General features: G+C 46.9%; 1 protein-coding gene across 2 annotated transcripts; it reads left to right on the plus strand.

Annotated features, from left to right (window-relative positions):
- Position 1: 1 nt before the first annotated feature.
- Positions 2–11,296, plus strand: LOC120906106 (ras-GEF domain-containing family member 1B-like). Of its 2 annotated transcripts, none has more exons than XM_040317553.1 (4): positions 2–815; positions 5,713–6,618; positions 6,732–7,144; positions 8,825–11,296. In XM_040317553.1, the coding sequence occupies exons 1-4, from the start codon at positions 378–380 to the stop codon at positions 9,210–9,212; spliced, it is 2,145 nt and encodes a 714-aa protein (XP_040173487.1). In that variant the 5' UTR covers positions 2–377; the 3' UTR covers positions 9,213–11,296. The 2 variants fall into 2 exon arrangements, with proteins under 2 accessions (XP_040173487.1, XP_040173486.1); XM_040317552.1 differs by lacking the exon at positions 2–815 and adding an exon at positions 2,459–4,206.
- The last annotated feature ends 14,761 nt before the right edge of the window (positions 11,297–26,057 follow it).

The following is a 26,057-nucleotide window of genomic DNA, read 5'->3' on the forward strand; positions in this document are numbered from 1 at the left end:
GTCCTCGAATATAGGGCTCTCTATCTACATACAGTCAACCAGCAAAAAGGAAAAGGATACACATCCGGCGGTTTTTTTTTGTCGTCTATCTTCTCAATCTCGTGTGTTTGTGCAGTCGCCAAAAATTAGTGAATAAAACTTTTTCCAGTCACAACAATTTCACACGTCACGACAATAAAACGGTCTGCACGTGCCTGGTGCAGTGGTGCTAGTAGTGCTTTCCCATCCTCCTATCCTGCACTGCCTGTTTGCATGGAACCCGTGAGCAGGCACAACATCGTCTGACGCCACGCCGTGACAGGGGGAAGGATTGTGGGCGGGCGGGAGAGTGAGACTGTAGTTTCCAAAATTTGTGCGTGTCGCATAGGACGCTCGCCATGAACTCGACAACCGTGCCGACGGCGACGACGGCAACGGCCGGTCCCCCGAAAAAACCACCCGTGCCCGTGAAGCCCCGGTCGATTCCACCCCCGCCGAATCCGCACATGGCGTCGGCCGCACAGCACAACAACACGCCCAAGGGCGGCATCCGCACGTCCCTGCTGGCCCAGCGGCTGGAGGAAACGTTGCGGCTGGGGCTAGGCGAGCTGGACGCGACCCCGCCGGGCCGCCTGCCGAAGCTAAGCGCTGCGGGCGAGGACGGCAAACTAGGCGACGGGGACAGACACAACAAGAAACCGTCGGGCGAGGAGCACAATCTGCAGGCGGCATTACAGGCGGAGATGCGCCGCCAATGCGGCAGCATAAAGGCAAGGTTTCTGCTCGAACGGCGACTACCTCAGAATGGCTGCGTTGCGAAGGATCCGACCGGACACGTAAGTAGTGGGGGTGCGTTCTGTTTCTTTAAATGTCTCTTTACCAGTATACCAGATTGGGCAGACAGTGTCCGAGTTCGATTTCCAAACCGAAACGGACAAGACCAGATATTAAAAAAAAAACAGTAGGTATTGCAGGTATTGAGATGGGGACGCAATATTTGTGGACATTTGATATGTTCCCATTTACTAGGCCCTTTTACTAGGCAGAGCGTCAGGGGTGTCGCTCCGTTAAAAAAAGGAAACAATTTACAACAATGAGAATGGTCACAGAAAATAGATAGTCTATACTCTAGAGAAGTCTGCAGTAAGACGCCACAACAATCAAGGTGACAGGTTGTACCCGCAATAATTAAAAAAAGCACTCCAATTCCATTAGTATACGTGACTGGAATAAAAAAAAACGGAACTATGGTGGATAATCTTTGGCCCGTCTATGAAAATGTTGCGGGAACATTTGTTGCCAAATCGAATGGACGAACTGTCAAAGGCATGCTGCGGAATTTTTGTTGCAAGAGAAACAAATCGATTTGTTTCACGTTTATTTGTTGCAGGAACATTTTTGGACGTGTTTGCATACCGAAACGGACAAAACTAATTTCAAATTAACACTTTGAGTGCCACGGCTATCATATATGATAGCCAGGAACCATAGACTTTAAATCTTAATATCTTGTAACAGATAGAGCGTATTATCATGACATTTTGTGAAAAAAATCAACAAAATGTTTAGCAACTTTATAGTGTATGCGGGTTTGGCAAATTTTTGTTTTTTTCCTTTTTAGCGAAAAGTGAAAATTGGGAATATAAATGCAAAATAACAATTCCTTCGATCAATATAGTGCAGCCACATATATTTTAGATATAATTTGAGTTTTCAAACTGTCTAATGTACAGCAGATATTAGTAAAATTATTATCCAAATGTCAACATACGTTCTTTACATGATCGCTTTCCAACGAAGCATCCTATTGGAAAAAAAATCTTTAAAATATTTGTTGTTTTTGCGATTAAATGATCAAGACAAAGCAAAACAATGGAAATATAACAAGAAATGAAACAAAATTGTATTAAACATCACTATTTTCATCCACCTTTAATTTGTTTATATTCAGTAACGTTTCTTCTTCTTCTTATTCTTCTTCTTTCGACGGAGTTTTCCGTCCTATGTTGCGGGATGCTCCATAATCAGAGGTCTCTTTTTGAGGTAGACATAGTGATTGTCTATTTCTCTTAGTAACACTTCCCTGTGGGCCATGGCTATCCTATATGATGGTCATCAAAAATGTAAACAAAAAGTGCTTGTGCACCCAGGGAAACATAAACAAAAATGGTCTAGCACTCAAAGTGTGCATTGTAAAAGTTTTAAATTTCACATTTTTTTTATAAACATCTTGCGTAAAATGTCAAGTTTTACTTTCGTTCGAATTGTAAACGCAATTCTCTACGCCCTTCCTCCACCCGCCCTCGCTCAGGAAAATCTTATTTCCATTTCCACGCACCGAACCACCCACCACCGCCTCCGAGCTGCCAAATGTTCGTGCTCAACGCTTGCATTGGCGAATGTCACCAGCAGGGTGACCAGCGCGTGTTTATACTGGCGCGTTGCGTACCTAGCGCGGTACGCGTACCCGATCTGTCAAAGCCGCTGGCAAAAGCAACAACAGCAAACAGCACGGGCATAAAAACACATGACGCTTGGCGTTCAGATTCGCTTGCTATTGTGCGTGCGTGTGTGTTTGGGTGTGTGGGTGCGTGTTTGGTAGGGAAATGCGGTGGTGCAGTATTGAACAGGGCCGTGTACAGCAAGCGTTCCCAACTCCTGTTTACGGTTTCCCCGGAGCGGCACCAGCAGCAGCAGCAGCAGCATCGGCAAAAGCAATAGAGTGAACAACGGCGGGCGTGTGTGTGTGTGTGTCCGTCCTGTGTCGCCTCCGTGTGTGGAAGAGTGATACGCCCCGAGAGAGAGAGCGAAAGAGAGAAAAAGAGAGCAGTAAAAAAACAAGAAAGTTCCGTACGGACCCGCACCCGTTTTGTTGTTTTTTTTTTAACTCTCCCCCGTTTTTTTTGCTCAATCTGGCGTGGACGGAAAATGTTCTCCAGGCATTCGTCGGCACTGGCAGTTTGCCGCTCGCTCAACTATTTTTGGCATTGATTTTACGACCGCATGTGTGTCTGGTGTGCAGTACGGTGCTCGGGTGCTGGGCGGCTCAGTGAAAAGTACAAAGTGAAATCATAAACCCCCCACCCCGTCCCCCGGTTTCCGCGTCCCGACCTCCAGCTGCCTGTGCTGGCGAAAACCTTGAGCTCGAATGCCCACCGGCAGCGGGCAGTGCCCGGGGGAGGAGGGTGAACGCGCACCGAGCAGCTAGTGCAGTATTAGTCATTTTGTAGCTCAGTTTACAAGCCCAGCAGGAAAGAACACGAACAGCGTGCATACCTACACGCGAACAACACACAATCCAGCGTCCAGAAAACCATCAAACGGCTGTGGTTTGCTCAACCTTTCAATCCCATCAAAGCTCAAACACCACAAACAACCCGAGGACAAAGGAAACAACAATGCGCTAAAGGAGAAAGAAGGTCGCGCGACACAACCAAACACACGCACGCACACACATACCGTGTTAAACACACAGAGACACGCGCAACCGCGTGCGGGGGGGAAAGCATGTCCAACACGGTCGAGGATGACGCCACCGGCGGCATCCAGGGGCAGCACGTACTCGAGCGCATCAGTTCGCTGCTGAACGGGGCCGCGGCCGCCTCCTCCACCACCTCGTCCAGTGCGACCGGTGTTGGTGGTGGTGGCGGTGCGGCGGCCGGCCTCGTCCTGGAGGACATCACGCAGTCGCGCACCGTCCACGAGGAGGAGATACTGCTCATCAACGGCATACCGGTGCGGCTGCCGGCGGAAAGCGCCGACCATGGTGCGGTGGACGAGGACGCCGCATCGATACGGGACGCGCTGCGGGCGGGCGAGATACCGTCCATCGTCGTGCTGAACCGGATCATCGAGAAGCTGCACCGGAGCAGCCCGGGACCGGGGCTGGTCGTCGCGGTCGAAACCTCCCTCACGGTGTCGAACTGCCGCAAGACGACGGAAACGTGTGTGGTGCAGCCGATTGGGAGCGGCCGGCCGGGCGACCCCGTGCTCGACCCGTGGGAGGTGACCGAAGAGCGGATGGAGAAGCAGCTGTACAGCAGCCGGACGGTCGAGATGACGGAGGGCATCGGTGGCAGCTATCAGCGGGGCGTGGCGGACGATGGAGGAGGGGGAGGAGGAGCCGGCCGGCTGGCGAACCAGAAGCGCTGCTGGCCGAGCGGTAGCGTCGATTCTGGCCAGTGGACCGAGACGGACGCACCGCCGGAAGTGAGGCAAACGGCAGTGGTAATTTAAACGCTCTTGCAAATTTGCAAATTCTGTGGAGAGAGAGAACTCATCAACATTATTTTCCCATTTAGGCGAGAGTGAATGGGAAACGCACAATTCCCAAGAAGCATTTCCTATTTCCTGTAGCTTTTACTTTCAAACGTGTTTTAAGAATGCTTTACTATGAGTTTACTAAGCCTCATAGTTTAAGCATGTTTTTTGAACATACTTAGCAGTCTTTAAAGTTGTTAAACCATTCAAACGTTCTGAAGGCTGGCTTTAACCAACCTGTAAACGTATTCTTAAGCATGTTTTAAGACTCGTTATTTGAGACTGAGGCATCAGGATCAGTTGATCTTATTAAATGCTTGCTAAGTCTTGGATGAAGGAAACAATCTATACAGACTGTACCTGAGATACGCTATTATCGCAAAACGTGGAAAAGCGGTTTTCAGCTATTATATATTTAAGCTTCTTTTCCTTTTGCTTGCAGTGGGTGGTTATTCTTCAACGTCTAAACAATTTTTCTTTTTTTAATCATGTTGCTCTTAACTGTTAATGTATCAAATCAGTAAAACGTTGTTAGATGAAAGAATGCAGCCGTATTCAAGAACGTATTAAAAAACGTATTCAAAGAACTGTCAAATTCAGAAACCCGCGAATGTCGAAAATTACGTACATCAGGTCTCGTGTATGTAGGAGATTATCTGTATGTGGAGAGTCTTCAAACAGATAGCACTAGCAAGCCAATGGAATCCTTTTAATTGCACAAGATTGTTGATTTATGTATCCAATATGTGTCAGCCGTGTTGAACTGTTGATAAGCCAATTCATAGTTTACATGCCAAATAGAAAAATGGCAATTTCTCAAACGTTTTTCATGTCGTGTTTATTATGGCACAGCCTTGAAAAAGCTTTTGGTGCAAATTGAGGGCATTGCAAACAAATCTATATATTAAAAATAATTTATTTTTAAACCTAAAAGTTGCATATTATTGAGGCGCTTTTATATTTTCTTAATATATATAATATATTTTAAACAGAGACATTTTCTTGACATGGATTTCTGCTCTAACGAGCGATGGACGACATGGATTTCTGCGAGCGTATTCATCAGAAAAAATATTAAGACAGCATAATAATTCTAAAATAACTATCAACAATTATTATGACTTCATAGTCAGTACTTCATTGACATCTCAAGAACATATCCATAGCAATATGCCGTAATTCTGATAGTTTATATGCGCCTCATGTCTTAATGGTCTAGAAATGGTTTTAACTACTAGCCTTAATAGAGTTCTGTAGATGGGCCCTTTCAGTCTTAAGAGAGTTTTATTGTAGTCTTATTATGTCATACAATACATTCAAATGGCAAGAGAAGACTTAAAGGGATAACCGTAACAACAGCGTTAAAACTATGATAAGATTTAAAATGTTGAAAATGCCTAATGGTGATTTTTCATGTTGCTTTTTTCGCTCTTTTTCTTGTTCTGTTTCCCCCCCCCCCCTCTCATTCGCCAGGATCCGGCCCTGTACGCCAAAGCGGACGATCTGCTGCTGCACTACACCGAGGGGAACCTCATCTCGGGCACGCTCGAGGGTCTGCTGACCCACTTCACGCCGACCGGTTCCTACCTGCCCGACCGGTCGTTCATCTTCACCTTTCTGCTTGCCGCGCGCCAGTTCCTCCGGCCGGACGAGATACTGGAGCGAACGTTGCGGGCGGCCATCGCGAACGGGGGCACCGCCAACCTGCCCCACCTGCTCGCCGCCTGGATGAACGACTTCCCGTACGACTTTCGGGACGAGCGGATGATGCGGCTGGTGCGCAGCTTCACCGAGCAGCAGTCGGCGGGCGGGGGAGGCCCTCCGCCACCGACCGGCCGGCCGCACGATCCGCCCGATCGGGGGAAGGCGCGTGAGCGCAGCACGCTGTCCCGGGCGCTGCGCCGGCTCGCCCACCGGCTGGCCAAGCTGGAGCGGTACGAGGTGGAGAAGGGCCCGCTCGGGCCACCGGCGAAGGGGGGCGGGCTGGACGACTGGAAGACGGCACCGGCGCTGGTCGAGCTGGCGAGCGGGTCGCCCGTGCTGATGGCGAACACGCTCACCGCGATCGAGGCGGAGCGGTTCTCGTTCATCGGGCTGGAGGAGTTCTTTCCGCCGAGCGGCCAGTCGGCCGGCGCGTCCTGCTACCGCGGGACCGGCCCGACCGGAAGCAATCTGCTCGCGTACGTGCAGTGGTACAACCGGCTGACGTACGTGGTCGCGACCGACATACTGCGGTCGCCCCGGAAGCGCCACCGGGCCCGGGCCGTCGAGTTTTGGATCGAAACCGGGCGGGAGTGCTTCAATCGGGGCAACTTCAACAGCCTGATGGCCATCATTGCCACGCTGACCGGCGGTCCGATCGGGCGATTAAAGAAAACGGTAAGTTCACCCACCTTGTGTGTGTGTGTGTGTGTGTGTGTGTGTGTGTGTGTGTGTGTGTGTGTAAACAGATCTGTATCTCTATCTCTCTCACACACTCTTCCGGTTTACAGTGGACGAAGGTTACCTCCTCGTCGTCGTCCCTGCTGTCCGGCATGACCTCCTCGAGCATGATCTCCAGTGCCAGCGGCATCGGCAACAGCTCCTCGACCTGCAGCAGTGCGGCCGGCGGTGGCCGGCAGCAGCTCGCCATCCTGGAGCACCAGGCCGATCCGACGAACAATTTCGCGACGTACCGGGCGACCCTGCACGCTGCCGCCTGGCGCAGCTGCCCCGCTAGCGCACGTTCCTCCTCCACGTCCTCCTCTTCCTCGTCCAAGTCGTCGCGGCACAACTCCTCCTGCTCGTCGGACGACGGCCAGGGGCCAACGAGCGCGAAAAAGGGTTCGGCCGTCGCGGTGCTGCCATTCTTCAGCCTGCTGCTGAAAGATCTACACTTTCTCAACGAGACGAGCGGCAGTTCGATGTAAGTGGTTGCTCCGTTTGTTGTACCCTTGCGATCTGGAACAGTTTTGAGGGGTTATTCCATTGCCCATTGCCTGATTGGTCCATTATCACAAAGAAAACTGGCAGGAGGAATCTATACTTCACACTGTTTTACAAAGACCAGGAAAATTGGACTGTTGGCTTCGAAGCCACCGTTAGAGTTACTTCCAGAGACATTGAATGCTAACGGTTGTTTAAGGGGCAATGGTTTTACTCATTATTTTAAGGAAAGACGATAGCTTTTAGATCTTTAAAGCCCATATGGCATTGAAACTAGTGGTGGTAGCTCGGAATCGGACCTACCCGATTCTAATTCCGTGTTCGGAGTCAATTCTGGAGCTGATTCGGTTGCTGGAGTTGACTCCGGAGCCGATTCTGGAGCCGATTCCGGAACCGTTGCCGGAGCAGATTCCGGAGTTGACTTCGGAGCCGATTTCGGAGTTGACTCTGAATCCGGAATCAATTCCGGAATCGGCTCTGGAATCAGAATCGGCTCCAGAAACGGAATCCACCTGGGAATCGCGATTTGCTCCGGAAACGGAATCAGAATTGAGTCCAGAATTGAAGCATCATTGGACCCAAACGCCCATTCCATTGGAGATGCCGAAACTGACTCCGATTCCGAAGCCAATTCTGATTTCGGAGATAATTCCGATTCTGGAGCCGATTCCGGTGCCAATTCCGGAGTCGATTCCGATTCTGAAGCCGATTAAGATGCCGGAGCCGATTCCGAAGTTGACTCCGTAGCCGATTCCAGAGCCGACTCCGAATCCGGAATCGATTCTGGAATAGGAATTGGCTCTGGAATCAGAATCGGCTCCGGAATCAGAATTGGCTCCGGAATCAGAATCAGTGCCGGAATAGGAATCGACCTGAGAATTCGCAATTTGCTCCCGTAATGGAATCAAAATTGACTTCAGAATTGGAATTAGCTCCGGAATCTTCATGAGAATGGATTATTTACAAGTAAATTAGGATTCTTTGCGGCTATCAATTCGTAGCCTCATTGGACCCAAACGCCTATTCTTTTGGAGATGCCGAAACTGACTTCGATTCCAAAGCCGATTCTGATTCCGGAGCCAATTCCGATTCTGGAGTCGATTCCGGTGCCAATTCAGGAACCAATTCCTATTCCGAAGCCGATTAAGATTCCGGAGCAGCTCGTTGAACCAGTTTACGGAGCCGCTTCCGGAAACTGATTCCGGATCTACTATCCGGAATCGATTCCAAAACACTTCGGAGCTAGCCAGAATCGAATACGACGAAAACTTCATTTTTCCATGACTAATTGAATCCCTTACTATGGCCATGATTAGGAAGATAAGGGGCCCTGGAAAGCCTACTGAAGTATTTTTAAAGAAGGGTAGCTTAAACACGTGAAGTACGCCGTAAGTACTTTGATGGAAATTATCACATTTTTGTTTTCTACAAGCAACTTCTGCTAATTTAGAGCAAAGTACGATTTAGTTTATATGGCCAGGTTCAGATAGGTTCAGAGATCCCTACTCTAAGTATCACAGTTTTATTTCGCTTCTTACGTGCATTAGTGTCTGATTAGCTTGGCACGTGGCAGCCGGAGTGTGAAATCAGCAAACCGCGGCTGCAAACCTTTTCGCACCTAATTCGAAACTAATTGCCCTCCCTTCTCCTGCCGTTGCAGCCTGCCGAACGGGCACATCAACTTTGACAAATGGCGCCAGCTGGGCGAGCGGCTGTCGGAGGTACGCCGCTGGCAGCGGCAGAGCAGCTACCAGCGCCGCTGCCGGGTTGGCCGGCGCCACAAGTCGGTCACGTCGGCGGAGGTGGCGGCCCTGCGCGATGCGATCGAGCGGGGCCCAACCATAGGCGACCGGGAAACGGCGGCGCTGCATGACGCGAGCACGAAAGCTTCGACCGGCCGGGACCAACTGGACGCTGGTGGCGGTGGTGCTAACGACGACGGAGAGCGCGGTGCAGCCGCCCTGGCCAAAGTGAGCTATGAGCGGGAGGCGCCGGAAGGGGCGGTGGAAAAATCGCACTGGAAATCATTGCAACAGTATCATGCTTAAGCGTAAGAGGGAAACGGGGAAGGAGCGACGGGCTTCACAGTCACACAAAGTCATGCGAGAAGCTCGTTCGCGGGGAACAATGAAATCGACAGTATAGGCAGACCGTGTAGTGTACCGCATAAGTCATTATCTATTTATTTTATGGATGTTTTTTTTATATTTATAATACGGCAACCAGATGGATGTGTATGTGTATGTTTTATTGAGGGAGTTTATTTTTTTTATTGCAAAAAAAACCCGCAGCGATAGATGTTAAGGCAAGCACACATAACAAACACACATACACACACACACAGCTACCGAAAAAAGAGAAACAAAAAATGGAACAGGTCACAGGGGGAACAAACGAGGTATTGTGATTTTACAGCTTTTTTAATGTTAAGGGCAGGGTTTAGTGTTTAGGTTTTTGGTCAGCATTTTGGGCCCCGCAACAGCCCAACACTAACGGACGGTGCATAATTTGTAGCGTTGCATAGCGTGTGCAGTGTGGGGGCAGGGTTTCGCTCCCACTCCACTCTACCCGCGCCAGCCCACTAGTGCTCCCCTTCCAACTCTACATGGCCAAAAAGGAACAAAAAAAAAAAAACAGAAACAGAAGAAAATCCGCACAGCTTTTTACGTGATTGCCAATCGTTTTAGTATAGATAGGGTGCCTGTGCATTGCCAAGAGAACCGCAACTACAAACGAAACACCCCGACCTCCCCCACACAAACCATAGCGAGTAGACGAAAGCCCCAGGCTGCACATTCCGCGACGCGTTTGGTCAGTAGTCGCGAAGGAGGAGAATGGGGTGTGGAGGTGCGAATGAAAAGGGAAGAACTAAACGGTGCGTACACCAAACCCACACACACACACTCAGATAATCTCAGTAAACACACGGAACCTGATCGCATTTTTGCCGCGCGCCCACCCACAAACCAACGTGCGTGCGGCCGCCACCGGCTGCGCTTTTTGCCGCCATCGCATTGCCCACACGCTCTATGGGTGCGCGTGTGTGTATGTGCACAGTGTGCATTTTTTGTTTGTTTGTTTGATTGTTTTATGTTTTAGCTTTTAGAGACAGCAGCTAACTTCCAGAAACAGTATATTTTTCAGCTGTTCAGCTATCCAATCTCAGCAGCAAAGTTTGGCGTCCAAACCAACCCCTCCCCATCCTGGGTTTAGACAACGGACCCGGAGAGCGGGGAGGAAGAAGGGCGCCAATCTTTAAACCGTGACAGAGGCGGACAGATGTACGAATGGTATTATGAGTTAGTTTCAGGTTTATTTTAAAAATGTTTTATTCTCATGTCGATCCCATCATCCCATCCATGACATTCGATCAGCAACCGAGAAACGGTTAGGAAGAAGAAAAGGGAGATGCCAAATAGTGAATGTTCTTTTCTTTTTTTAAAGTTTGCTTAACTCTCTAAACCACCGTAACATTCTCAGGCAGACGGAGCGCGCTTCTGTTCGCTTGGTGGAATGATAGGAGGGTAACACTAGAATAGCACAAAAAGAAAGAAACAGAGACAGAGAGAGAGAGAGAGAGAGAGAGAGAGAGAGAGAGAGAGAGAGAGAGAGAGAGAGAGAGAGAGATAGAAGCGAGAAAAAGGAAGAGAGAAGTGAGGGAAAGAAAGAGAAAAAAGAGAACGGTAATAGAAAAAAAAAACACGCAACATATTAAGATTTCACTTTCATACCCTCCTCGACTCTTCTTACCTAAAACACAACAAGATCCTCCCATCCCTTCCTTCTTCGCTCGTCATAACGAGAAAAAATCGCCGGTAGACGTTTTTACAAGAAAAAAAAACAAAAACAAAAACTCTAGCCACTAACGGCAAACGATTTGTATTTCCGGATAGTGTGTAGTGTGTAGCGCTAAAAAAATGAGATAAAAATGTAACAAACGAAAACGAAAAAAATACTTCACACACTCTCATTCACAACGTGAACAAAAAAAAAAAACTCAACAAACAAAACACAAACTTGCTTACAGACTCGACTCTTCATAATGACATAATCATAAACATAATTTCAAGTCATCAAGTATTCATATGTACACGGTGGAGTTCAATAAATAGACGAAGGCTTAAATTATTAATAACCAGACTAGTGCACTGAGGTTTCTCTACTTCACGAGCGTGTGCTAGGGCTTCAAGCATCGCACGTTCTGCCTCATCCGATCTTGCGGGATTAAATCTCTATTGAGAACATAACCTTATTTGTCCCCGTTTGCAGTTTTCTCTTACTTACAGGTTCAACAATTGAAGAGGATATTAAAAAATACTGAACTTCTTATCTCCGTTCTCTACGTACCCGTATTTGGAAGACTCCTAGGTCTTTCTGGTTCTTAGGTTCCTATCTTAGGTGCGAAAACTGTTCGAGCTAAGCCAACAGTCTTATCGTTAACCTCAGTCATCATAGTTACACGCACTAACGCACTTTGCTCCAAGCGAAAAGGAGAGTTGTCCAATTGCAGATGAGACTCCAAGGATCCATGTAGTTCTGCACGCTCAATCTGTCTCCCTATCCTACAGTGTTAACTCCACAGGCGCAATTTAATTCCATGCAATTGCGGAACATACTCCAAGCTCTCGCATGTCAAGTTGTTACTCAGTGGATCCAGGTTGATCCCGGAGATACTCGGATGTTCCAGCTACTCAAGAATAACTCTGATTTTTTCTCTTCAATTTTGGACGTCAGACATATAAATAAAAAATTCCGGCGAATGTTTCGCGCATAGTAGGATAGTCCTGGATTCCTCCACGTGCTTAACAAAAACAAACTGCTTCAGCTGTTTTTGCTTCATGCCCCGTAAGTTGGATCGCTTTACACTAATCGCAGCTAATTATGATACGTCCCATCGCCATATTTCGCACCTGGTCCCCGCTTGGCGAACACGAGCGCCCAGGTAGCTTTAGCTAACCGATACAGCCACCTGGTTCGTCACCGGAAAAGCTGCCCCCGTTGCCACGCTCCCCATACCGCTTCGTACTTAAACAACCCGATGATCCCAGGAAAAACACATGGCCAACCGTGGGACAACCTTTCGTGCTGAATTTTAATGAAGGTAGTCTAGTGTGTGATGCTTTTTTTTTCTTCTCTTCGTCCCAACAAACTCCCACTCCCACAGGACTAGCAGCATATTGGGGCGCGCGAGCTGCTGATTAATTATGCGAAAATGTTACCGTCCGAAAAACGGGCACACGGGAACGGTAACCGGATGCTGCAAAAAGGTGTCACCCGGTGCGTGCGTGCGTGTGTTCGTGTGATGCAGATGGGACACCTTTGAAGGGATCTACGACGTACTAGGAATGTAGATGAGCTGGGGATGCTACACGCACACAACCCTCAGCGAGGAGGATGCTGGCGGCGAGGGTTTACGCGAAGAAGTGATGAAAGCTAAACAAAAATCATTATTCATAATTCAGTGCGGTGCTTCCCAGTGACCGCACGGCACTTTGGAGTTTCGGAGTTTCGGGTAGTAGCCGTACCTGGAAACTCGGAAACTGGCTGGGCGGTCTGTATCAACAGGACCCGCCGTGGTAATTGACCACCCGTGGCAGGTGAAATAAAAACACTTGCAGTAATAATAAAGAGGGCGATGATGATGTTAATAAAAGCACAACCAACCGTGCTCACCTCCCGTGCGTGTCACCTCACCACTAAACGAACCGCGTCGAGCGTTTTGCCTAGATCAAAGAGAGATGCTCTGGCCCTTCGGGCTCCGGGACTAAAATTACCATCCACGGGTTCCATTACATTCCTGTGCTCTGCGGTTCCACTTTGTCCTTATTTTCGAACAGTTCCTAATGGTCGGTGTTGCTTGAGAAATCGATACATTCCGACATTGGGATAAGGGGCACTAACACATTGGACCTATTCCTGTGGTGTTTCGGTTCGCAATATTTTACAGGGTTTTCAAGGTATTTTGGTTGTTTCTCGAAATTTTTTGATTGTTTTCCATGTGTTATTGGTATGTTCCCACGGTTATTTGGGTGTATGCTAGAATGTTTGCTAGAATGTATGTTCACTTGTATTGATGTCTAATGGGACGATACCAATTAATCGTGGGAACGAACCAAGAATCTAGAGGAAGATAGATAAAGACGGGCACTGCGAATAGGGTAGACACTTCTCATAAATACATGATAAAAGTAATTATTGAGTAATTCAACAATGTAGCATCCAATATTTCATCGGTATCATCTACCCCATATACAAGATAGGTTGGACTGCAACAACTACAGGAGTATTCCGGTGTTGAATATCGCTTATAAAATATTCTGCCTGTTCCTGCATGATCGACTTGTCCCTCATGTCAAAAAGATAGTCGAGAATGATCAACGAGGATTCCGAAACAGAAAATCAACCATTGATCAGATCTTCACCATGCAACAGATCTGGGACAAGATGGCAGAAAACTTACACAACCCGTATCATTTCATCATTGACTTCTAAACCGTATAACCGATAGCCAGGGTAAAACTGTACCAAGCTGATATGGCTAGTTACAATGGCTATTACCAATGTCACTTACCAGGTGGATGGAAAACTCTCAGGGTCTTTGGCTACCACCAAAGGTCTGCGCCAGGGGGACGGGCTTGCCTGTCTCCTATTCATCTTGGCGCTAGAGAAAGCCATCCGGGACTCGAGGGTGGAGTCTTCGGGAACCATCTTTTATAAGTCAACCCAGATTCTGGAATAAGCTTATGATATAGACAACATTGGTCTGTGGCTCGTCTATGTAGCAGAGGCCTATCAAGGGATCGAGCAGGCGGCACAGAACCAAGGATTGCAGATAGACGACACAAAGATCACACTGGTGGCAACATCAGCGGCCCTACCAACAACAAATTCAAACTTACCAAGGCGTAACTTACAGATAGGTGAACGCACTTTTGAATATCCAGAATTCACCTATCTCAGGCCAAAGGACAGTAATGACAATAGCATGGAAGCTGAGTGTCTGGCTGCCAACACGTCCTTCTATAGCCTGAAAAAAGCAGTTCACCTCAAATAACCTGTCGCAACGGACGAAGCTGGAACTATATAGTACCTATATAGTACCGGTACTCACATATGCCTCTGAGACATGGACACTGTCCAAATCTGACGTAAGCCTCTTAGGCGCGTTCGAGAGGAAGATTAATAATGAAAGCTATAAAAATTCTTATTTTCTGACGGTGTAAGCATCCTGCCATCAAAGTGGGAGAGACGGGCACTCTGTCGTAGGGAAAGATAAACACCGCATTTGTTGGTACGATGAATAAATCGTGAGACGAGCTCAACAAGTTACGGGAACCAACCAATAAATCGTGGGAAATCCTGTAAGCCTGCTTCAAGAGCTTTGTAGGCTGATAGAGATCATGCCAAATCGATCATGCATGCTACACCAAGTGATTTTAAATTCACATCACTTCACAAGAAGCTTCTTCTCCTGAAGTGTTATGGCCAAAGGGTGCAACCAACAACTTGTGTAGGCTTATTCTGTACAATGGCTCTGCTATTTGTTCAATGTAACAAAAAATAATCATGCAAGCAATAATTATTGAAACAGCTAAAAGCAATTTTACGGGATCGTTCGACGCCGAACGTGTCTCTGACCGATGGAAAAATGACGCTCTGTCTTTAATAGGCCGGTTTAGAAACGAAAAAGAGAAGACTCGGAAACGTTTGTGTCACTGACAATTCTTTTGGGGGAGCGGTAAAAGAAAAAAAAAAGAACCATCAATCTAAGTGGATGCCTTCTAGCAACTCGGCAGGAACAAAGAACCTTCCGTGGGCGGGATGAACGCTTCACAAAATTAACGATCCTACGCCAGCGTATGTGTGTGTGTGTGGGAGGCCTTTTCCTCTCTTTCTGCTCGCCCCCCTCCCTCCCCTCCACGGATTGATGGCGCTAAGGGGATGTGAAAAATGGCAGCCCGATGATAACGATACAATGGTGCCGTTAATGGTCTTAATCGATGTGTAAAATATGTAAATTTAATAAGAAGCCAAGAGACGACAAACCGTGCGGCTGGTTTGCACCGGCGCTTGTAGCCGCACCGCCGCTCCGGCACAAAGGAGAAAAAAACGCACGACATTAAATATGGCGCATCATAATGGCGTTAATATGTACTAAAAAACGAAAAAAAAACCAGAGACGAAAGAAGGAAGTGACAGTAACACAATGAATCTGTGTCATAACATTACATTTCATTGGGGGGTGGGTCCCACTTGCCCACCGCTGCTGCTGCTGCTGCTGGATTTGCTGGATGCGCGACTCGATACACGGCGAGATTTTTGGATCGAGGCATGCTGGCCGTGCACACGTGCCCCTCGGGCCCGGAGCCTGCGGAAAACGAAACGCTGCGCAGACCGGCTCGTGCACGATTTATGCACACATTTTTCTCGTGACCCACCACCACCGCCGCCGGTAGCATGTGTACTCAAGAACTAGGAGGGGAAGGGAAGGACGCGAGCGGCAGATTTTCCACAAATTTGATTCCCTCCCCAGTGGGCATGGTACGTGACTGGGGAGCTAGGGTGGTTCTCCCTGGCTAGCGGGATGATTTCATACATTCTTCATGCGAGAGGTTTCGTTAGCGCTGGGAATTTCGCGCAGCACCTGCTAGATTCTGTTCCTGAACGATTTCCTCGTAGAATTGAAAAAAGTTCACCAAAAAAAAGTGGAACTGGTTCCGGTCGGTTTTAACAGATTTCGGAAACATTTCCTAATGGTAGCTTTAACCTGACAAGCTGGAACCGGTCGGAATCGTCTGAAATCGTCTGGAATCATTCGGAATCATCGGAATCGTCCAGAAACGTTGGAATCGTCCGATATCTTCCGGAATCGTCAGAATCGTCGGAATCATCTGGAATCGTCCGATATCTTCCGGAATCGTCAGAATCGTCGGAATCATATGGAATCGTCCGGAGGTGTTCCGAGTCGTCTGGATTCATCAGAATCGTCGGAATCGTTCGAATTGTCCGGTTTCGATGTGATCATTCGGAGTCGTCCCGAATTGTCCAGAACCGTTGGAATTATCCAGTATCGTCCGGAATTGTCCGGAGAATTGTGGAATTGGAATTGTCTGGATTCGTCCGGAATCGTCTGGAGATATCTCGAATCGACTGGAATCGTTCAGAATCATCGGAATCGTTGGAATCATCTGGAATCGTTGGAATTGTCCGGTATCGTCTGGAATCGTCGAAATCATCGGAATGATTTGGGATCGTCCAGAATCATCCAGAGGTATCCCAAATCATCTGGAATCATCGGAATCTTAGGAAACGTCTGGTTTCATCCGGAATCGTCCAGAATCGTCAGGAATCATCGGAATCGTTGGAATGGTCCGGGATCGTTGGAATCGTCCGGTATCGTCCGGAATTATCAGAAACATCCAGAATCATCCGGAATCGTCCGGAGGTGTTTCGAATCATCAGAAACGTCTGGAGTCGTCCGGAATCAATCTGAATCGTCCGGAATCATCAGAATCATCTAAAATCATCCGGAATCGTCCGGAGGTGTTCCGAATCGTCAGAATCGTCTGGAGTCGTCCGGAATCAACCTGAATCATTTTATATAAAAAGAACCATAATGTTCTTTTCTTGTGACTGGTTATTTTTTCATTCTGTTTTTTTCACGTGAACTAAATGAACCGTGCCTGGTTCATTTGGCACACCTCTATTTATAAAGCAACAAGAGGCACTCCACCGCCTACAAGCGTTACGTGATTTATGGTTTGTCCCCTTCCATTGCGTAACATTTGAATGTTTTTTTTTCTTCCCATCACTAATATTTTGTGACCGCGCGAGACTGTAAGAGGAGCAAGAATGTGAGAACAGATAGAAAGCAAAAAAAGCTGAACGCTTAATTTAAAGCACTTTTTTTAACGACACTAATGATACTAATCGAATCTCACGAAAGGAAGTGCCGCGTTTGAGATTTGGGCGATTTTAAGACATCCAACGCGCAACGGCAGCTAGTGCTGACTTAATGGGAAGCATACCCCCCCCACCCCGCTACCCATTTTTAGATGGCTGATACATGATGTACTTAGGCTGGTTTATGTCTGCCCCTCCGTGGCTTTCATTAGTCATTACACATTGTAGGTTAAGCAGGTTTGTCGCCAGGCTGCCTTCTGGCGTTGCGGGGTTGGATGCCGTGTGAAGCCGAGCCTCGCTGTCCCTGGCAGCATATTATTACGTTTTCGTGAGCTGAAGCAGCTGAAGTTGGGCGTGTGGGGAAATGTGCGACATATGCGCGGAAATTTGCCCTGTTTTCTCCTGCAGCAGGCACACGGCACAGTCGAAGAACAAGCGGCATTGTCTTAGCGGCAGGTAAGCCCCGCAGCGGTCTGTTTTCGTCGTGTTTAACATTCTGAAATTCTGAAGGATGCTTATGGGAATCCGCCCTTCCCCCGTACAAAGCGCCAGCGTTCGTGTGAAGTGCCCCAGCGGGGAGTGCTCGGTGTGTTGACGTTGACAACTTTCACTGCGGTCATATGCGTGCTCCGGATTCGACTCTACGCTTTCAAAGGCAGAGTGGGCAGGGTAGAACATAAAGCGGGATACAAGTAATTTTCATTGCATATATGATTTCTTATGTACAATATAGCGTTGAAAATGTAAATTAATTAAAATATTTATATTTTATGAATATGTAACAAATATATAAATTATTAAAACAAAACCATATTACCCACAAATGCTCTTCTTTATCTCTGTAACCAACATTATGGTTACGTTAACATTATTATACATAATATACTACGTATCCGTATAGTCAGTTAATTGATTTTTCCTGACCTTGTAGAAGGCTTTTTATAATAGATCCCCGGGTCATGCCAACATATAGAAAATATTTCATGATCTTCATATTTCTTCAGATTTTTAACAACCTTCCAAGGAATATAACTGAGGAAACCAATCTCCATCCATTCAACCGATCATGTTCGGGACATATTACAGCGGTTTCGAGGATTATATCGACATGTTCAGCGAGTTGTAGTTTTGTTCAGGCATATAATATAGTCTTTCAGCGAGATATGAAATTGTTCGGATAAAATGAAAGATTGTACATAGTCTCGAGAAACGCACGCAGAACACGAACTCTGAGTGTAACAGATAACTGGCTTTGGGGTCGGCAAGAATTTATCTCCAGCCCGAGGCACGGGTCGGAATTAAGTCCCCAGACATTAATTCATTTTTTTCAGACTTTCTTCTTTTAATGATACTACTCCAAATATCTTCAAGATAATCTCGTCCATCTGGACCCTATGCAGGGGAAAGGGTGGGACATCATCATCATCATAATATTGTCGTTGTTGGAAATTCCACCACCACATTGCCATCATACAGTGATCGTTGCATATTATTCAACCTCGACACCTTCGAATCTGGGGTGGTCCCTTGGTATAGTCGTCAACTCGAACGACTCAATAACATGCCCGTCATGGGATCAAGCCTACAATGGACCGTTCCCCCGTAGTAAGGATTGACTATCCGGCTTGCGTGGTAATAAATTAAGTCTCGAAAGCCTGTATAGGCCGGCATGTCCGCGTAGGACGTTACAACAAATAGAAGAAGAAGAAGAAGACTCTCGAATCTAGACAAACAAAAGCATGTGTGGCTTTTATCAGCAATTGGTTACGGGGGAACGTAGATACTCCAGACTTGCTTTCCCAACTTTGTTGGTATGTTCCTTCCGGGAATTTAAGAAATCGAACTGCTCTTGCGATAACCTTACGCAATACAACGTTTGGCACTAACGACCAGTGCCTAATATGTTTGTTATCAATTTAATGAAAACTAGAGTGATTTTAATTTTCAACCTATTTCATACAACCTATTTTGTTTTTATGAAATTGTTTTGTTACTTATCTGCTGCTTATTTCTGTTACCATGGATCTCAATGCTGTTATATCCTTTTATACTTTCCCTTATTACCTCAACCTTGTTAATGTCTTGTGTCATCCACTATTAAGCCGACCCACCAGATGTCTCATTCTTCCAAACTTTGTTATCCGTATTATTAAATACATCATAAATGTTGAGATACTTATGGCCAGCCAGGTTTTAAGCATATATGTTCAACACCAGAGGCAAACATATATAATTAAAAAAATAAAATGAAAACGAAATAACATCACTGATGATCTTCACATTCAATGACCAAGTTTTTTATAAACACCTTCTCCAACAACTCCAAGAATGATTCGTCATTAGTGATTCTTCACCAGAAAACTCTTTGCCCTGTTGAAAGTGTTATACTGTTATAAGTAAGTAAGTAAGTAAGTAATTTATTGATTTGTTTTGTAACAATATTCCACGAATTATACATTGGTTCCGATCGAGGGACCTCTACGCAATAACCTGATTGTTATAACGCTTTGCGTATTTGGATTGTACATCTTTACCTGAATTGAAGTAGATCGGGAAAAATTAGAAAAAAAAACCCTCTGATTGTTTTACCTTAAGATAATCCTACGTACTAGTCCTTACTCCTATTTTTACATCTACATTATAATCTAGCTATTTACAATTGTGCCTTCACTGGCATTACAAAACTTATGTGTTACGGACAAAATTTTTTACTAGTTCAAAACCAGTAATTCTATGTATATCAAATGTGCTATGCCATGGGGGAAGGTTTAGGACTCTTTTCAAGAACTTATTCTGAAATACTTGTAACTTATTTATATGAACTTTTGCACAATTTGCCCATATTTTAGATGAGTAAAGAATTGTTGGCCTAATTACGGTTTTATAAAGTAACAGTTTGTTTTTTAAGTTCAATTTAGAATTCTTGTTTATGAAATCATACTGTTATAAAAATGTCAATATCTGCCAAAGCTGCGGGTAATAACGGCTAATTTTTGATGTTAAGATGTAAAGCTTTGACGTGGTATACCTGAGGCCACGGTGTTTTGTTGCGCGCACTAAGCACTTTTTTATTGCGCACACTATACTCTTCAACTTCTAAACTGATAGACATATTTTTATAAACTAAACATCTTGGTTGAAAATAGATTAAAACCTCTCTAAACATATTCATTTCTAAAAAATAGTTGAAAATTGTTCAAGTTACAATGGTTTGAAGAGTTTTGAGCCGGTTTTTTCACAACTTAAGTGTTTGAGACTCTGCATCTTAATAACTAATACCAGTGAAGGTCTGAAATTTCGTGTCTTTTCTTAGTTTGATACCGTAGATACTATGACTTTCATCCCGCCTACAGGCCACCGAGCAAGGGCCTGGGTGACGCGTTACAGTGGCCAATGTACCAATGTCGCATAACCTCCCCCGGGTGCCTAACGAACGGAGCAGTCTGTTGGAAGGGCAAACACTCAAAATGCATCGAATGGTTCCGATCCCACTTATGCTCGGAGATTAAATTATAATCTCCAAGGTGTTGTTGCTGATGTTGTTGTGCGTCTCCATGAAATCGCCACCAAGCGCCGAACCCGCCGAACGTTGCGCGCATCAATGCCAATTGTCCTCCAATCCCGTCAAGCAGCGGGCGGATGTGGCATTGTGGGTGTTTTGGTGTGGCATTAGGGGAAAACAGGGGAGCAAACACGGAACGAAACATGCTGGACAAAGTAAAACGAATTTCCGGCTCCCCCCTCTGAATCGGTGGATAATAAAAGCACCCGGCACAAATATGAGCGGCGACAAATAAAAGCCAAAACCATTGACAACGCCGAAGAATGGGCTGTACACTGGTCGGCCACCATCAGCCCTCATCCGAGCGATGGACACTAGGGTGTAGGAGACTGGGTGGCCATTTTGCTGACCGGAACCGGATGCTGCTCGGGGAATGGCGCAACCGATGAACTCGATCGTTTGCAGTGTGTCGCTTCGTTTTTTGTTGCTCCTCTTTCGGCTGTCATCGGGCTTTTGTACACTTGTGGCTGTCGGTGTTGGTGGTGCTAAGCGTCGAGGTCGTTAGTCACATTACGGGCAGTTTTGCTTTTTAAGCGTTCGATCGACGCGCCGAATGGCCCCGTCGCCCCGGAAAAGCTAGAAATAACTGGCGGCACAGCCGGCGTCCTTTGCGACAGCAAACGAAACGAAACGGACACTCGGTGCACGTGTTTCCCGTGCACCATGGGGACAGGAATGATGGTTTGTTTGGTTTTTGTTGTTGTTTTTGTGGTTGCTTCTCTCCTGCTTCCTCTGCTGGATGGACCGTTTTGGAGGAGGTTTGCGAGTGGTTTGGGCTTCGTTTTCGGGGCAGGTTTAATGTGTGCGTGACGCACAAATGATGATGTCGTTTTAGGAATCGCCATTTGTTGGCAATGAAACTCGGCACCTGCAGCCAGGCTGCAACTCATTAGCCCCGGGTGTCGCTCCTGTGGCAACAGCTGCACCAGCCCGGCGCGCTTCATATCCTGCAGCCTGTTGTGTTGGATATCGCCGAAAACCATAAAACAAAAACAAAAAAATAAAGCGGAACGAACAACAAAATCAAAACGATTGTCACCAAGAAGCAACACGTCCGCGCTCCTCCGGAGCCCAAGCGGAGCTTGCCCAAGTTTGGTTTGATTTGCTTCGCTAATCGGCCACCCATTAGCGGGGTTGGCGGATCGCTTCATCAACGCAACACTTTGATTGCAGGAGATGATTTTCCCGATTTTTCGTTTCAACCCTTTCCGTCGACGACGGAAAAACGGCGCCACGGCGCTGCTGTGCTGCTTCCAGGGCTTCTGGTCGTGGTTTGCTAATAAAGTGACTTCTTTTTCGGCCCGCTCTTCCACTCGCCACCAAAAAAGGCGGTGGTTGCAGCACTGGCACCGGCTGCGCGGTTTACCCAAAAAGCGTTCCTCCTCCCTCGTGGCCGCACCGCGTCACGCGTGCTCCTGCCGCCCGCGGGGGTTCAACAATTTGGAGCAAAAGTTGTGTAAAAGAGTGTGTGTGTGAGAGAGAAAGAGAAGGGGGTAGGAGATGGTAGGGTGTCCCGAAAAAGTAGGAGAAAGAAATTATCTCCGGTTGTTTTGCGGAGCGGCGGAGATTTTACACGGCGGCGACGGTTGTGGAGGATTTACGGCAATTAGTAAAGTTAATTTAACTCGCCGAGGGAAATGGTTCGCTCCCAATAACTGCCCTTCGCTACCGGCTCCCCTTCCCCGCTCTGCCCGTACGTTCACTGTCGCATCAGTCACAAATTTGTCTCGATTTTCGCATAGCCGTGTTCCCGTCGCAGGGGGGGGGGGAGGGTTGGGACAGGGGCAGGGCGAAATGGGAATCAAATTGAATTCCGCGCTCAATCCGCCGTATTTCACGCCGCCTGCATACCCGCTCGACCCGTTGGCTGCACTCACCTTCAAAAAGAGGGTTGAAAACGCCCGTAGTTTGGTGAAGCGCGGTTGAAGCGTTTTTTGTTTTTTTTTTTGTTGAAGCGTGGCTGGAGGATGACGAAAGCAGGAGCAAAACTTTTGCCCACTGGGCGGGTCTGCGTGCAAAAGGGAATGGAAGGAGGGGGGGGGGAATTTTTGAACTTCTTCACGCCAAACATCCCCAAAACGAAGCGTTCTAATTACCGTTTTCGATAAATAAGACGACTGTACGGAGAAAAGCCGGTACCTGTTTTTTGCCTAATGGCTGCCGGAAAGGGTAACCGACGGGACGAAGCGCATCAAATGATATAAAATAGAAAAAGAGCGAGAGAGAGAGAGTACAACGAGAAATAGAAAACAAAAACCGGACCCCAGCATTCCGACACCACAGAAATCACGTTCTTCTTTGGAAAAAAATCGCTTCTAGGACGAAACACTAGATACACAATAGGGCGGGAAAACGTACAGAACGCTGCCGCCACAGGTGACCAGTGATTGGGAAATAATTGAATAATTAATTATCACAACACAGCAGTGCCGCAACGCGCAGCGCTGGCTGGGCTGTTTGTGCCGACCAAACCCCTTTTTGTGTTCGGTTGAATGGTGCGTTTGCTGCGTTAGTGAGCCTCCCTTATTTTCCCACAAACTGGTTCTTGCAGTGGCGGATGAAGGCGGCGACAAAGGGAACGAGGGCAGCGGAGGGTGGAGAAAAACGTTGGCTAGCAAATGGAAGTAGCTTGCTCCCTGCACAAGCAAGCCCAAGCGCGATGCGCAAGAAATTTCGCGCAGTTTGTCTACCAACACAGTTGACATTTTCGAGCACGGTTTATCGAGTATTCGATCTATTTTTCCGAAAGTGGAGCCTTAAAAATCCCTTAAACTGCACCAGTGTGAGGGAGCTGTAGAACAAATCCTTTAAAATCGACTGTGATGCGGATGTTTTGTTACTTTCTTCTGGTTTCGCCACGAAATAATCGTAATAATCCATCGATAGAGGAAAGTCTAATTTACTAACACACAAAATCCTGGCGCTTTCAACACACTTGATCTCACACAAATCCACAAATTCGGGCGTATTGAGTACTAGTCGACCAGATATGGAAGAGCAATTTCGAGTAAATGTCACAGGGAAGTTGATCACAGACAAATGCACAACTTGTGTTCAATATGGAGTAACAATGTAGAACAAATGTCACTTCCCAATTCTCTGAAAACTGGTACAGTTTAAGGGAGATTTAAGGCACCACCGTGGCTATGATGTAGCTGTTTCGTTTCTTTCTTCTTGTTTCGCTAAGCAATAACGTTACCGATCCTTTCAATTGGTCGTATATTCATTAATAGACTGGAAATCACAAAATTTTCAATAAATTACGTGAAACAAAATAACTTATTTCTTTGTCAAATACCAAAACGAAATGAATCTATAATGAGCTCACATTTGGCAATACATTTGTCCATTGAATGGGGTCCTAAACACGATTAATCAGACACAAAGCCACATTTTCGAGGCTTTGAGTTCTCTCTCTCTCTCTCTCTCTATCTCTCTATCTATCTCTCTCTCTCTCTTGTTGATCTATTCACAAAAGAGCACGCCGTCGTGACATGGCCCGACATCTACAATCATTCTCCAGGATGCACTCCAGGATCATGCCGAACTGAGGTTCGCTGTCGAACACCTTCTTGATGGGGCATGAGTCCGACATCCTCATAACATGCCTCAGTCATCATATCCTGCCAGCCTTCGCCACCGTCAGGGTGCTGGGTTCACCGTACAGCTTAGCAAGCTCGTCGTTCATCCTTCTCCTCCAAACTCCATTGCATCCTTCGCTCGGATGGCCCAAGACTCGTGTCCAAAGAGGACCACCGGGTGAATGAATGTGCGATATATCTCACATTTCGTACGGTCTCGAAGTCTTCTGGATCTCAGCAGTCGATAATGCCCCTAGTATGCACTATTCCCCTGCACAATGCGTCTCCGGATTTCGCTGCTGATGTCGTTGTCTGAAGTAACGACCGTCCCAAGATAGCAGAACTCCTCTACTACCTCAAGGATATCGCCATCAACTAATACACTGCGTTCCAGACGGTCTGAGTCTCCGGCAAACAGGTACTTCGTCTTTGTCGCATTGATTCTCAATCTCGATTGATTGTTCTGCCGATGATGTCGATGTCATCCGCGAAGCCAAGACATTGTAGAGACCGGTAGCAGTTCGTGCCACGGATGTGGTTGTGTAGCCCCGCGCTTCGTTTGACACCTTCTAGGGCGATGTAGAAGAATAGACTTTCGAGTTATTTTCCTTAAACTGGCACTTTAAATCTTAACATCATCTGTGATGTACCTTTCTGATTGCTTTCTTCTCTGTCCTTTGGGAAATAACGTTTCCAATCCTTATCATTGGTCATATTTTGACGCTTTCAACACGGTTTATCACGCACAAAACCACAATTGTTGGTATTTCAAGCACCATTCGAGAAGATCATGGTTAAAAATTAAGAACAAATGTCACTTGGGCTGCATTTGAGTAGATATACTTTCGAGCAGTAATAGATGTTTTGCTGCAAAAAAAGAGTTTTTATTACCATGAGTTCGCATTGTACCAGGTACCAAGCTGAATAGATGGAAAAGGATTGGAGATTAATTCCCCAATACATGACACACGGTGGTGTCGATTGCAATGCTGTAGCTTACATTTTCTGTACGATTAGTGTTACCGGTTGCCAGTGCCATCGTATCGGTTGCGGTTGCTGATGGCTAGAAGCCTCACCTCACCGACCAGCGCCAATGATTGCGCTGCCAAATTGCGTTGTGCGATGATGGGCCGCTGTAGTAAACGCTTTGAGCAGTTTACATATTCTCGCACCGCCCCCCCCCCCGCTTTGTCTGTGCAACGCTGTACTAAAATGTACTTATGCACCATGGTCGTAAGTACACACCGACCGACCGCCAACGCACAAACGACCCATGCGTACGTTTCATAAAACACGTCCGTGCCAGAATTTTGCGCGCCGGAGTAAATCGTATCGTGTTGAAGGGAAATTGTAGCTCCACATTCGGGGAAAAAAACAGAACAAAAATTAGATGTATATCAGCAGAAGCAAACCAACGACCACACCCACCCATTCAATTATGAAACCAGGCGAGTGTGGAAACTGCATTCCATCGCCTGCTCGTAGAGGCGAGCGGGAAGTGGAAGGGGGATGGGAAGCGGGGGAAAATTCACACCCACCTTCGCACAATTGCATTGCGTACGCTTTCGTGAGCAAATGTCATGTTTCCGAAAGGTTCCCCGATGGTGGTTGGGTGCCCGCTCACGTGGTCGATTTTTCGGGTTTCTTTACCGGGAAAAGTATATTTTACCGGCTTTCCCTTTATTTTACACGGCTCGATGGCAGGCTATAAGCTGCTGGAAAGCTGCACCGGTACGCGTACAGCAAGCGTGGCGTGAATGCGATTAAATGCTCCCCCCTCTCCCCCCTTTCCGGATGCGATCTTTCGGCGGCTGGTTCGCCGGGGCGGTTTTCATACGCGAAAAGCA

The sequence above is a fragment of the Anopheles arabiensis genome, chromosome X, assembly GCF_016920715.1.
Source record: "Anopheles arabiensis isolate DONGOLA chromosome X, AaraD3, whole genome shotgun sequence".
NCBI lineage: Eukaryota > Metazoa > Arthropoda > Insecta > Diptera > Culicidae > Anopheles > Anopheles arabiensis.